Source organism: Monodelphis domestica, chromosome 4, assembly GCF_027887165.1.
Source record: "Monodelphis domestica isolate mMonDom1 chromosome 4, mMonDom1.pri, whole genome shotgun sequence".
NCBI classification, from domain to species: Eukaryota; Metazoa; Chordata; class Mammalia; order Didelphimorphia; family Didelphidae; genus Monodelphis; species Monodelphis domestica.
The window spans coordinates 441,226,351-441,240,238 of NC_077230.1; the positions used below are offsets into that span (position 1 = coordinate 441,226,351).

A 13,888-nucleotide genomic window follows, 5' to 3' on the forward strand; every position below is an offset into this window, starting at 1 on the left:
TGTGAATACGATCTTTGGGGTATTATTCTAGGGAGATTAAAGTGGGCATATATGTATAAATCCTGTAAGTATTTGCTCTCATATTATGTCTCCTGAAACTGGGGAAAGAACAATAATCCTAGTCAATAGTAAGGGAAGTTAGTGGGAGAAGTCACATGGGGGGAGGGGGGTTCAGTGGATGTCTCATCTTTCCTGGGGACTGCCTTGCAGTCCTTAGTTTCCAACTGTGACCATGTCAGACAGTGTGGGCTTGATGGCTCCTGGCAGGTGACAAGTTTATTGTCATCATTCCACTGATGATGTGATAGCTACTACTCTAGACTCTAGACCTTTGACTCATTGTTTATCTGGACCATTCACTGTCTTGTATGCCACCTGGTGGGATGGTTGAGGCAAGGTAGGTCAGATGTGACTATCCCTGACTGACTAGTTGTCCATTGTGACAAGGAAATCACTTTAAAAGACTGATATATATTAATTTAAGGTTGCCAAGGAATTCAGCTATGTAATTCCTAAATGAAAACTCAAGTCAGCCATCAGCCTTTTATAGAGTTTAATTACAAACAGGAGGAAGAAAGGAATTAGAGATAGAGAGAGAGAGAAAGAGAGAGCGATAGGGGAGAGAAGGGAATAGGGCTTAAATACCCCCTCTGTTTAGGCTGGGCCAAAAGGCCCAAGCCCTTAGATAGCTGGGGCAAAGAAAAGAGATCAGTCCCTATTACTCACGTGACCAAAATAGAGAAACAGTCTCAAAGGCCCCCACCTTCAGCTTCCTTCAGAGCAAGCTTCTCGGAGCACACTCCAACCACTCAGACAAACTCCTCAACCTCCACACCTGAGTCTTCAGACCCCTCTATCTTTAAGGAAACCCTCCAAGTTCCCTCCCCTCAGTTCTCACATCTACCAATCATTGTCCATCATTTTCCCTGTGCCAATGGTGGCTCTAGCTTAACCCAGGACTGCCCAAAGGTCTGTGGCTTTGCACATGTCTGTTGAAGGTCATATTCTCAAATAATTAAATCTTGATCTTTTGCTACAGCCCTTCCTAAATCCTGTTAGGACTGAGTAGGGTGGAGATTGTAATTTCCAAGACCTAGTTCTGTCATTCCAAGTATCTCCATTGTATCAATTCTAAAATCAATCATGACTCAAAGAAATTCCTGTTCTGTGCTTAAGCATAGGTCAAAGCCCTTTCCATTGTTCAGCAAAAGGTTTCTGTCCTAAAGTAATCTTAAGAAGGGAGGAGGAGGAACCTCCCATGCCAATGGGGTTCACATTCCAATAGAATTCCCACTCTCAATAGGAAATTTTTCAAGTATGAAATTTCCCAATGGTGAAATTTCCAACATTTATAAGTCTAAGAAATTTTAAGGTTTACACCATCCAACCATACTCTCTGATGCTATTTTTGACTGTATCAATAAATCATTTGGGTCATTCTAGTGTTATTCCTTGTTATTTACTCAAATTTGGCTCCAAATATGCATAACAACAAAGAGAATAAAAGCAAGACTCAAGGATCCAAAGCAGGATGGGGAGAGAAGGGAGAGAAGACTTCGAATAGATTGGTCTCATGTAACATGAATTAGAAATACCTAGTACTAATTACTTTTTTTCACTTAAAGATGGGTTTTATGGAGAGAAAAACAAACACATTAATTATAACCATGAATGTGAATGACATTAACCCACTAATAAAATGCAAGAGAATGAAAGAACAAATTCAAAAGTAAAACTCAGCATTTTGTTGTTTATGAATATATAGCAGGAATGGGGTATACACAGATTTGCCCTCCTTGGTAGGTTATACAGAAAATACACAGATACTCTGTGCCTTACTCCAGTATACCACATTGAATTTAGGAAACCTATTTCCAACTATGTCTAACTTGGGGGGGTTTGTACTTTGTGGTGATAAAAAAGTCCTCAAATTGGCTTCTCAACTGGAAGAACTGATGACCAAACGTTTTACAAGGAGAAATAGCTTAGCATCTCTAACTGAAGGCTGTCAGAACTTTATGAACATACAAAAAGATTGACCTCTCCCTCCTCTCTCTTTTTTCCTTTTGGCTTTGAAGTATAAATACTGCTTTGAACTGTATCCAGAGAAGCTACCCTATCTCCTAGTCAGTTTCCATGTGTCCATGAGTACATAGGTTACCTCTTTCTGTATTTCTTCTTTCCTGATCTTAGGTTAATTCCTAAGATGGAATCGTAACAATATTGCACCAGGTACTGACATTTTGAATTTGTAGAAGTCTGGAGGTCTGCAGCCACAGAAACATTAACAGTGTCTCTGCCAACAATAGTAACCAATGGCAGTGCAAGAACCTAAATCACAAGAGACACATGAAGAGGACAGACAGATATGGAAAGATAATCACTTAATGATAGAAGCAGCTGTAGAAAATGTAACTTCTCATGCTGGAGAGAAATGAAGTCTCTCTCTCTCTCTCTCTCTCTCTCTCTCTCTCTCTCTTTCCTTCTTAATCTCCTATCCTCAAGCTGGAGTACCAACTCTAAAGGACCGATGGTTTTCCTCTCAGCTCATCTCAATACTCATCCTAAACCACGTGTTGTTAATTTAAGGTTACTTAACTGTTTCATGTCCTTGTGAAAGTTAAGTAGCGGGAGCTTGATCTGTGCAGCTCGATTATCACAAATACTGTGTTGGTGTCTGCCTCTCTTTTTATCCATTCCCCTGGCTCCACCCCTTTCCCTCAAGGTCAACCTTCTATCTTTCCTGGCCAGCAGCCCTCACATGAATCACTATCATTGAATTTTAAATTTGAGCTGACTCTCTCCAAGGGTGCTGTGTCTATTTGTGAGGAGGGGTACCCTCTTGAGAGGAAATATGTTTTGTACCAAAGTTTCTTCCTATGCCTTCTATCAAATGAATTTGCTGAAAACTAATTGAGAATACTAGCTGATTGTGAATGGAAAGCACACCCCATGGGGGCTTATGAAAAACAGTGTTAAAAGTATAACACCTTTGGAATTGGGGAAAAAAGCTTCTCTGGCTCTTCCCAAGTCTCAGCTAAAATCTCACCTGCTGAAAGAAGCCTTTCCCCTAATGTTAATGTCTTCCCTCTGAGATGACTTTGAATTTACCCTGTATTTATCTTGTATGTACATAGTTGCTTGCATGCTATCATTCCCATTAGACTTTGAGCTCCTTGAGGGTAGGAACTACTATGGTGGCAGTGTGAACAGAGCACATGACTAGGAGTCAGTAAGATCCTGACTCAAATCTAGCCCTAGATATCTACTACTTGTATGACCCTGGGCAATGTAGTGAACCTTCCACAACCTCATGGGAATAGAGTTCCTCTTCCCAGGTGTTTGTGACATATTATTCCTGCTGATCTATCTAAACTTTCTCTCTTTATCCTCCAAACATAATTTAACAACATTGTAAAGCAAATTCAGGTTGTGGTTCTTCATTGCCCTTAAATTTGGATCCAATCCATTTCCAATCTGCTGGAGTCACTCCATTTTGATCTGGGAACCACAGGGCTAATCTTTATTCATACTGGACAAAATCTCTTAATTGCCACCCTTTTACTTTAACTCCATGTAATCCTAGGACTGTTCTGAGTAGCTTTCCTGCAACCTGATCTTCATCTGAAATGAATACCGGAATATTACCCATTTTATTTATGCCAAACAAATGCAATTATCAGGGGGAAATAGCAACAACAACCAAAAAATAATACTAGCAAAAGACCAATACCTACTGCAACTATAATACAAATTGAAAGAGCTGATATTCCCTCTCACCCTTAGAGTATCTCATATACTCACCACCGAGGGAATCTCCCTAGCGTTGGAACTCTGCATTACCAGCACACAGCATCAGGGGTTCATGGAAGAACCAGAGAAGTCGGGGGTTCTCCAAAAAGAACCAAGGGGGTTCTAATAAAAGAACCGGAGGGGGTCCCTGTTCTGGGCACCACTTGCTGGGGACTGCTACGGAGTCACAAGAATGAAAGACTGGAACATTATCAAAGCAAGGATAATGAACCTTTATTGTATGCAGCACACAATATTTAAAGCTCTTCTTGAGAGAAACAATCTATCCTCCCCAATCCTCCCCAGAATGTGATCAGGGAAGTATGTTTTGGCGTACTCAGCAGGAATAGTATGTCACAAACACCTGGGAAGAGGAACTCTATTCTCATGAGGTCATGGAAGGTTCACTACAGGACAAGTCTCTTACTTTTTTTTTACTATTTACCTCAATTTTTCCTTTGTAAAATAAGGACACACTGGATTAGGAATGGCAAACCTGTATCTTTGTCAAGAATGCCTCATGGACAAGTTCATGCAATCATTTGAGTCAGACATGTCTCAACAACTGAACAGCAATAATAACAACACGTGCCAGGCACTAAGAATGAGGTAAATACAGTAAAAAAAAAAAGAGAAGTTGTAGAGGGGGAAATGATGTTGAAAAATGACGAGAAGACGTGTCTGAACTGAAGGGAAGTAATTGGATTAGACTGTGAGTTCCTCAAGGACAAAGATTATTTTTGTCTTTCTTTATTTCCCAGAATTTAGCATTATGGCTGGCATTCAACAAGTTGACATTTGTTGTCTTGGTTAAGTAGAACTAGGAAAATAGTATATTTCTTGACTACAAAATTATTTTTTAAGAAATAGCACAGAAATAGAAAGAGAAATCCCATTCAAAATCACCTTAGACAAAATAAAATACCTAGGAATCTATCTCCCGAGACAAACACAGGAACTATATGAACACAACTACAAAACACTCTCCACACAACTAAAACTAGACTTGAGCAATTGGAAAAACATTAACTGCTCATGGGTAGGATGAGTCAATATAATAAAAATGAACATCCTACCCAAACTTATTTATCTATTTAGTGCCATATCCATTGAACTTCCAAAAAATTTTTTCACTGATTTAGAAAAAACCATAACAATTCATTTGGAAGAACAAAGGAACAAGGATATCCAGGGAAATAATGAAAAAAAAAATACAAAGGAAGGGGGCTTTGCAATCCCAGATCTCAAACTATATTACAAAGCAGCAGTCATGAAAACACTTTGGTACTGGCTAAGAGACAGAAAGGAGGATCAGTGGAATAGACTTGGGGCAAGTGACCTCAGCAAGGCAGTATATGATAAGCCCAAAGATCCCAGCTTTTGGGACAAAAATCCACTATTCGATAAAAACTGCTGGGAAAATTGGAAGACAGTGTAGAAGAGATTAGGAATAGATCAACACCTCACACCCTACACCAAGATAAATTCAAAATGAGTGAATGACTTGAACATAAAGAAGGAAACTATAAGTGAATTAGGCGAACACAGAATAGTATAGGGAAAGACTTTAAAACCAAGCAAAACATAGAAAGAGTCACAAAATGTAAAATAAATAATTTTGACTATATCAAATTTAAAAGTTTTTGTACAAACAAAACCAATGTAACCAAAATCAGAAGAGTAGCAACAAATTGGGAAACAATCTTCATAAAAACCTCTGACAAAGGTTTAATTACTCAAATTTACAAAGAACTAAATCAATTGTACAAAAAATCAAGCCATTCTGCAATTGATAAATGGGCAAGGGACATGAACAGGCAGTTCTCAGCCAAAGATATCAAAACTATTAATAAGCACATGAAAAAGTGTTCTACATCTCTTATAATCAGAGAGATGCAAATCAAAACAACTCTGAGGTATCACCTCACACCTAGCAGATTGGCTAACATGACAGCAGAGGAAAGTAGTGAATGCTGGAGGGGATGTGGCAAAATAGGGACATTAATTCATTGTTGGTGGAGTTGTGAATTGATCCAACCATTTTGGAGGGCAATTTGGAACTATGCCCAAAGGGCGCTCAAAGACTGTCTGCCCTTTGATCCAGCCATAGCACTGCTGGGTTTGTACCCCAAAGAGATAATAAGGAAAAAGACTTGTACAAGAATATTCATAGCTGTGCTCTTTGTGGTGGCCAAAAATTGGAAAATGAGGGGATGCCATTCAATTGGGGAATGACTGAACAAATTGTGGTATATGTTGGTGATGGAATACTATTGTGCTAAAAGGAATAATAAAGTGGAGGAATTCCATGGAGACTGGAACAACCTCCAGGAAGTGATGCAGAACGAGAGGAGCAGAACCAGGAGAACATTGTACACAGAGACTTATACACTGTGGTACAATCGAACGTAATGGACTTCTCCATTAATGGCAATGCAATGTCCCTGAACAATCTGCAGGGATCTAAAAAATACTATCCACAAGCAGAGGATAAACTGTGGGAGTAAAAACACCAAAGAAAAGCAACTGCTTGACTACAGGGGTGGAGGAGATATGACTGAGGAGAGACTCTAAATGAACACTCTGGTGCAAACACCAACAACATGGAAATGGGTTCGAATCAAGAACACATGTGATACCCAGTGGAATCATGCGTCGGCTATGGGAGGGGGGGGAGGAAAAGAAAATTATCTTTGTCTCCAATGAATAATGTTTGGAAATGATCAAATAAAATATTGTTTTAAAAAAATGCAAAACTTACTTGGGTATAATAAATTTGTGATTTACCAAAATACTAAAAAAAAAAAAAAGCACAGAAAGACAATAGAAAGCAGATGAATGAAATGATTGAGTCTAGAGGACAGATGATTCCCAAATGTGGCAGATGTCTAGGGCTGGCACAGTTGCCCTCTTGGTCACATCTACTAAACTCTTTTCCTTATTCCAAGGTAAAGTTTGGTGTGGGGTGCATGTTGTCCTCACCCTGATCCCTCTTTGGGATCTAATGGGCAGGATATTCTGCTGACCTTCCTTGGCCTGCTCTACCTTAAAGGTCAGCCCCCTACTGCCCCTACGAATCCCCTCTTGAATCCACAGGTAGTTCTTTTCTCTACTGCCAAGGGCTACCTTCCTGGGAGCTGCTTCCAGCCTTGTACGCCTTGATTTTCCCAACTTGTCTGTGTTCCCACTCAAGTCAACTTATCTTCTGAAGGTTGTTCAGGACATTACCAGTCTTTATCCAGCCAATGCCAAGCTCCCCTCCAATTCAATCAGGGAAACACTCTCCCACTTTGTAAAAGAAGCTTCCTTACCTTTCACTAACAGATCACAACCCCTTTATCTCCATTATCTGTGCTTGCTTTCATCTATTACATCCACTTACTTGATTGGAGTGGGAGTGAAGGGAAAGAGAAAAGAGATCCAAACCCCATCCCAGGCCCAACAACAAAGAGTGGAATGTAAAGATAATGTAAAGAAATTTTTAAAAATTCTTTCTAAAAGGAAATGAAGAGTAGGTCTAAGTCTGGGATGAAAGCTGAGGCAGTATTAGAATTCGGAGAAGACCCCAAGGGACCCATGATGAAAATGCTATCCAAAGGAACTGTTGCAATCTGATTGATGATCAAAGGAGGATCTGTTTTGCTTTATTTCCTTCCTGAGTTTTCTATTGGATATGTGATATGTGTTTTCTGGAACAGCATGGGGAACGTAAAAATATGTATTGCATAAAAGCTCTGTTATAATCTATAACAGGACATTACCATCTTAGATAGTGAGGGGGAGAGGGAGGAGAGAATCTGAATTTTTAAATGATAGAAAACAATTATTAAAAATTGTTTCTATGTGTAATTGAAAAAAATAAAAGAAAGTTTAAAAATTGAATTAGGGTTAGATTAAGAACTTCACAATCACTGCTGCCTAATGATAGTAATAGAATGTTTAGGTTTTCAAGGTGTTCACAACAACCCTAGGAAATAGATGCTATTATTATCATCCTCATTTAAAAAATGGGAACCAGAGACTGGGAAAAGTCTTGCCCAGCATTACTCGGACCCCATATGTATCAAGATAGTTATAGCAATACTGTCCCTTCTAGTAAAAAAATTGAAAACAAAGTAGGTGCCCATTGATTAGGGATTGATTAAATAAAATGTGATACTTTCATAAACTGAACAATGATGATGTGCTAAGAAACAATGAACAAGATGAACATTGAATTAAGGTAAACATAGACATAAATGCTAAGAAAAGGAAACAGAGGCAGAAAAATCATCTATACCAATGATGGGGAACCTTTTAGAGATAGGGTGCTGAGCTCCACCCCCAAGACCAAGTGCCAAACCTGTCTCCTCCCCCCCAGAGATGGTGTGCCATGCCCCTTCCCAAAAAATTGAGTGCAGGGTGCACCCCTCACCACTATTATCCCACATGGGAGGGAGGAAGCACCCCATTGGACTGCTGGGAAGAGGAGTAGGGGATGGGAAAAATGTTATCAAGCACAGTGGAGAGGGGGAAGAGAGCAGCTCCTCCTGAGTCACTCTGCCTTTCTAGTAATGAACTCTGGTGAGGGGTGGGTAGTAGAGGGTAGCTATGTGCCCACAAAGAGTGCTCTGCATGCCATCTTTGGCACCTGTGCCATAGGTTCATCATCACTGATCTTTATAATGACTGAAACCATGGAAATAGAAAGAACAATCAGAATAAAACAATTGAAATGGAATGGTACCAACACACACAAATGGTATAGACACACACAAAGGCAAAGTTTAGTACCAAGGAAGAGACATGGGAAGATATCTCCTCTCACTCCTATGTAATATGGAACATTGGGTAGAATGCCAAATTTGTTTGTGGATTAGTTAATTTTGATATTTTCCCCCTCTTTTTCTTTTTAAAAAACCCTTACCTTTTGTCTTAGAATCAGTCCTGAGTATTGGTTCTAAGGTAGAAGAGCAATAAGGGCAGGGTCACATAACTAGGAAGTATCTGAGGCCAGACTTGAATCAAGGATCTCTGGTGTGCAGGTCTGGCTCTCTATTCCCTGAGAGACAGACAGCTAGACAGACAGACAGATGGAGACAAGGAAAGACTGGGCCAAGACCACAATGCTCTTTTCCCTCCCTTGCCTGGGTCTCCTCTAATGCTTCTGGTACCTGACTCTGTGCTTTTCCAGAACATCACACTTAGAGACAGACAGACACACACACACACACACAGAGACACACACATACAGACACACACACACACACTGGAGACCACAGGGAGGAAGAAGCTATCTTAAAGGCTGCAGGATTGGGAAACTCTGGGTGGGGCTGACCCTGGCTCTAGCCTGTGCTTCAGTCTTCACCAGATCCTAGAACCACCATGTCCCCGTTGGCCATTATCTTCCTGAGCTTTGGTAAGTGGGGAAGGGCATCTGAGCTTCTGCAGGGTTTGGGGAGCCTCTCAGCTAGAAGAGGCATTAGAGACCGCGAGTTCCAGCCTCCCTGGTGCTGTTCCTGCCACATAAAGAAGGAAAGCCTGAGGTTCAGAGAGAGGAACTGATTTCTTATAGTGGGGCAGGAGCAGGGCAAGAACCCAGGTCTTCTGCATAGTCAACAGTCCGTCCTCTAGCTCTAAGATTTCTTCCTCTTTCCTCTCTTTCAGCATTTAACAACATACTGGCCCATTTGATATTGTTTCATTGTTTCAGGCATGTCTGACTCTCCATGACACCACTGGGGGGTATATTTGGAGAGATACTAGAGTGGTTTGCCATTTCCTTCTCCACCTCCTTTTTTGGATGAGGAAACTGAGGTAAACAAGGTTCAGTGACTTGCCCAGAGTCACAAGCAAATGTTTGGATTTGAACTCATGAAGATGAATCTTTCTGACTTTAGACCCAGCACTATCCACTGTACCACCTAGCTGACCAAAAGTTCAATGTTCATTGTTTTACAGTCATGCCTGATTCTTTGTAACCCCATTTGGGGGTTCTCTTGGCAAAGATACTAGAGTGGTTTGCCATTTCCTTCTCCAGCCTATTTTACAGGTGAGGAAATTCAAGGCAAACAAAGTTAAGTGACTTGTCTAGGGTCACACAGCTAATGTATCTGAAGTTAGATTTGAAATCAAGAAGATGAGTCATCCTGATGCCAAGCCCAATGTGCTATCCACTGCCCCACCTGGCTGCCCCTACTTGGCACATAGAAGGCACTTAATAAATGTTTTTTTGACCAAGGCTTTAGTGGGGTGGCTGTATTGATTAATGTGTGATCTAGATCTTCTCTGGCAGGATTGTGGCTACATCAGTGGATCGGAGCCCAGGAGGGTGAGTGTTTCCCCCCCTACCCCCAAGCCCAAAATCCCCCTGGGCCCAGCATGGACTGGACAGTGGGTGGGGCTAGGTGGATGGCCCAGCTGGGAGGATTCCCCCCTCCCCCGACCTCTGGGCTCTCATCTCTTCCAGCCACACTGCCCAGACCCAGCCTCTGGGCTGATCCAGGACCTCTGATCCCTCAGAAGAGATCTGTCATCCTCCGGTGCAGGGGATTTCCTGGGGCTGAAAAGTATCGCCTGAGGAGAGAAGGAGGCTCTCCGGACAGAGATGTGTCCACAGCTGGGACCGAGGCCGAGTTCCCCATCTCTTCTGTTACATCTGACACAGTGGGGCATTACCGCTGCCTCTATATGAGCCAATCCCATTGGTCAAAGCCCAGTGAGCCTGTGGAGCTAGTGATGACAGGTGGGAGGAGATCCCCAAACTCAGCTTGGGCCCTCCTCCAGGACCGGCCTGGGTCTCCTGCAGTCTGTCCCATCCATCCCAACCCCTCCCCCTGCCTGGCCCCCAGACCTATTAGACATGAGATCACTGGAATATAGACTTGTAATATAAGAATTATGTATAATTATATATATATATATATATATAAATACACCTCAGGCAACCCAGCATCTGTGGGGGGGGGGGGGCTGGAGGGGTGCCTGCTGGCAGAGGAGAGACCTATCTACTCTGGGTGGGGAGGCCAGATGGTCTTCACACACACACACACAAAGGATCATGGGGAAGGAAGAGGGAAGGAATAATCTTGACACTCCTGCAATACCCTCCCAATATGGTGTCCCCCTTTCCCCATGTGGGCACTGTAGGGAATGGTCCGTCTACCCCAGGGCAGTGACAACTCTAGTCCTGGCCTTCCCTTCCCTTGTTCAGCCTCTCTCCTTCCCTCCACTCCCTAGCTGAGACTGTCCCTTCCTCAGGGAGTCAGAGCCCACCCTGGGGATGGAGGGCTCCCTGGGATGGCAAGAAGGGGTCCTACTGGTTCTTGTGTCCCTCCAAGCCAGGAGGTCAAAGAGAAGGGAGCCCCAGCTGCTCTTGTGCCTGTCAGACTAGACTGTGGAAGGAGCAGGAAGGGAAGGACCCCCTATCACTGTGGTCTCCTCCTTTCCTAGACTGGTATGATAAACCCTCCCTCTCAGCCCTGCCCAGCCCAGAGGTGGCCTCCGGAGAGAATGTCACCCTCCGGTGTCGATCCAATCAGTGGTTTGAGAAATACGCACTCCACAAAGAGGGAGGGGCCATTTCCCAGAGCCAGGGAAGCTGGTACCACGCTGACTTCCTCATCCCTGCAGTCAAGGTTGCTCACCAAGGCTCTTACAGATGCTACAGCCTTCACAGGGAGTCTCCCTATGAGTGGTCAGCCCCCAGTGACCCCCTAGAGCTCAGGGTCACAGGTAAGGCAGGTCCAGCCTAGGGCCCATCCATCTAAAGGGCAATGTGGTGGCCAGAGGGACTGCCCCAGGAGCCTTCTGGGAAGGGAGACCCCAGGTGTCCCTGGGATGGGGGTGGGGGTCTGAGGAGGGGGTCAGGAGAGTGATGGGGTAGGGGATGGGTATCAAACCATCTAGAACATGAAGGGAAAGGGCTTGGCCAGAAGCAGAGTGGATCGAATGAGGCTAGAGCTCAGGGAGGGAGCAGCCAGGAAAGGCAGCCAAAGCCCCTCTTCTTCCCTTCATCCCATTTCCAGAAGCCACTGATGACCCCCAGCTTCAAAATTCCAGAAATCCCTGGAATTCAAGCAACTCCACATCTGGTAAGTCACCGGAGACTCCCAGGACCAGCCTCAGCGGAAGTCCCCCATGTGCCTGACGGCAAGGGAGGAGTTCCTGGAGCCCGAGCTAGGGGAAGGAGGAGGAGAGGAGGGAAAGCTTGCTTTGTCCTTTTATCCCCATGACCAGCGCTCTTGCCCCCACCAACGGTATGGGGGGAGGAGGAGGGTCTGTGCTTCCCTTCTGGAGGATGTAGGAGAGGAAGCCCCCACCCCCAAGGCAATGACAACCTCCATTCCCTCCACAGATGTTCCTCCCCAGGATTACCAGGTGGGAAACCTCATCCGCTTCAGCCTGGCAGGGCTGGTCCTCATCATGTTGGGGCTCCTGCTGGCAGAAGCCTGGCACAGTGAGAGGCGGCACCGAGAAGCAGCCCAGAAGCCACTGCCCCCACTGCCTGTCCAGCCCAAAAAGCAAGGGGGATCAGTGAATTTGTAACAAGGTTTCCCACTGTTTCTCTCCTTGCCTACCTTAGAAGCTGACCAGCAGGCTTCCCCATTCCATAGTTTCTGACTCTTTGCCCAGATTCAATAAAGGGAGCCTTGGCTACACTGTCACTGGCCCTCTTTCCTACTCTCAAACCAAGGGCCCTTGGGAACAGAGGCTTGGAGGGGCTCAACACCTCCAGGCATTTGTCCATCTCAGGGCCTGTACCTGGCTATCCCCTATGGCTGTCCCTGGTGGAGCAAGGGAAAAGGACTCAAAAGCACGTTCCACAAGGAGTGCCTGCTTACTTCTTCCATTCTACCTCCCATCCCTGACTTAAGAACACCACCCATTGGGCTGGTCTGCCTGCCTCATTTCCGAGGGCCTTGATATTATGGGTGCCCCTCCACACCCAAGAGGATTACCCTGTGTGGGGGAGCAGGAAAAAGAGATACAGGACTGATGTGGACCCAGTTAGTCATCAAGGCTCTGAGGAAGTAGTTTTATTTCCTTAATCCTTACTTTTTATCTTAATAACAACTCTAAGACAGCAGGATAAGGGTGAGACAAACAGTTAAGTGACTTGACCAGGGTCCCACAGTTGGGAAGAGGGTAGGTAGCTTTGAATACAGATCCTCTTGACCCCAGACTTGGTGGTTTATCCAGTGTGCCACCTGGCTGCCCCCAGAAAATAGTCCTGCTACATTCAGACAGAGCAAGGGAGCCAGGGCAAGCCCTGCCTCCCCCAGGCCCTGGCCCGGTGTCCCTTCTTTATCCTTTGTCCCGTTCCCTTGTGTGCTGTTATCTGTTTTTGATGGGCTGTGACAGGCCTGATAAGATAGATGAGGCAGGAGCAGGTCCCCCCTCATCCTTCCCTCTCAGTTTACCGTAATGTGGCAAAGTAACATCCTTTTTTTAACCCCTCACTTTCCGTCTTGGAATCAGTTCTGTGTATTGGTTCCAACACAGAAGAGCATAAGGGCTGGACAATGGGGATTAAGTGACCCACCCAAGGTCATAGAACTAAGAAGATTCTAAGGCTAGATCTGAACCCAGGGCCCCCATATCCAGGCCTGGCTCTATCCACTTGGCCATCCAGCCACCCCCTCACTCCTCCACCCTCTCCCCCCACCCCCAGCCCATGAAAGGCTTTTCACTGGCTACTGAGCCAGCCCTGTAGGTAGGTGCAGAAGACATGGTCAGATGAAGCTAAAAGGGCTCTAGGCCCCATGTAGTGAGGGACTGGGGGGTTACTCTGCCTCTGAGTCTTTGCTTTTCTGAATTGGAGTGAATGAGGATCAGCTGGAGAAGGAGGACTGAACCAATTTGGAAGCTGCCAAAGCTTGCAGCACAGGGAGAGTCATCAGAAACCTTGCTCAGAGAGCTGGGTGACTCAGGCTGCCCATGACCACAGCAGCCTGACCTGGTCTGCAGCCAGCCCAAACCTCCCAGCTGAGACTACTGGCTCTTGCAAGCAAGGGAGTTACTCATCCATTGGTCATGATGGCCCAAGTGGACCTTGGCTGAGGAACTGTATTGTAGCACTTACTTTAAGGGTTAGCCCATTGTCCCCATCAAAAGT

General features: G+C 44.6%; 1 protein-coding gene across 1 annotated transcript; it reads left to right on the forward strand.

The window, feature by feature from the left end:
* Positions 1-8,940: 8,940 nt before the first annotated feature.
* Positions 8,941-12,432, forward strand: LOC100026095 (leukocyte immunoglobulin-like receptor subfamily A member 2). Its single transcript, XM_007492478.3, has 6 exons — positions 8,941-9,190; positions 10,067-10,102; positions 10,241-10,516; positions 11,224-11,505; positions 11,799-11,864; positions 12,128-12,432. Exons 1-6 carry the CDS (start codon positions 9,157-9,159, stop codon positions 12,316-12,318), a joined length of 885 nt encoding a protein of 294 aa, XP_007492540.2. The 5' UTR covers positions 8,941-9,156; the 3' UTR covers positions 12,319-12,432.
* Positions 12,433-13,888: the final 1,456 nt, after the last annotated feature.

Bases quoted from the DNA above. Each gene is read 5' to 3' on its own strand.
- LOC100026095 (XM_007492478.3), top strand. From the start codon at position 9,157: ATGTCCCCGTTGGCCATTATCTTCCTGAGCTTTG. The intron at 9,191-10,066 runs GTAAGTGGGGAA...CTTCTCTGGCAG, and splicing joins CATTATCTTCCTGAGCTTTG to GATTGTGGCTACATCAGTGG. The intron at 11,506-11,798 runs GTAAGGCAGGTC...TCCCATTTCCAG, and splicing joins CCTAGAGCTCAGGGTCACAG to AAGCCACTGATGACCCCCAG.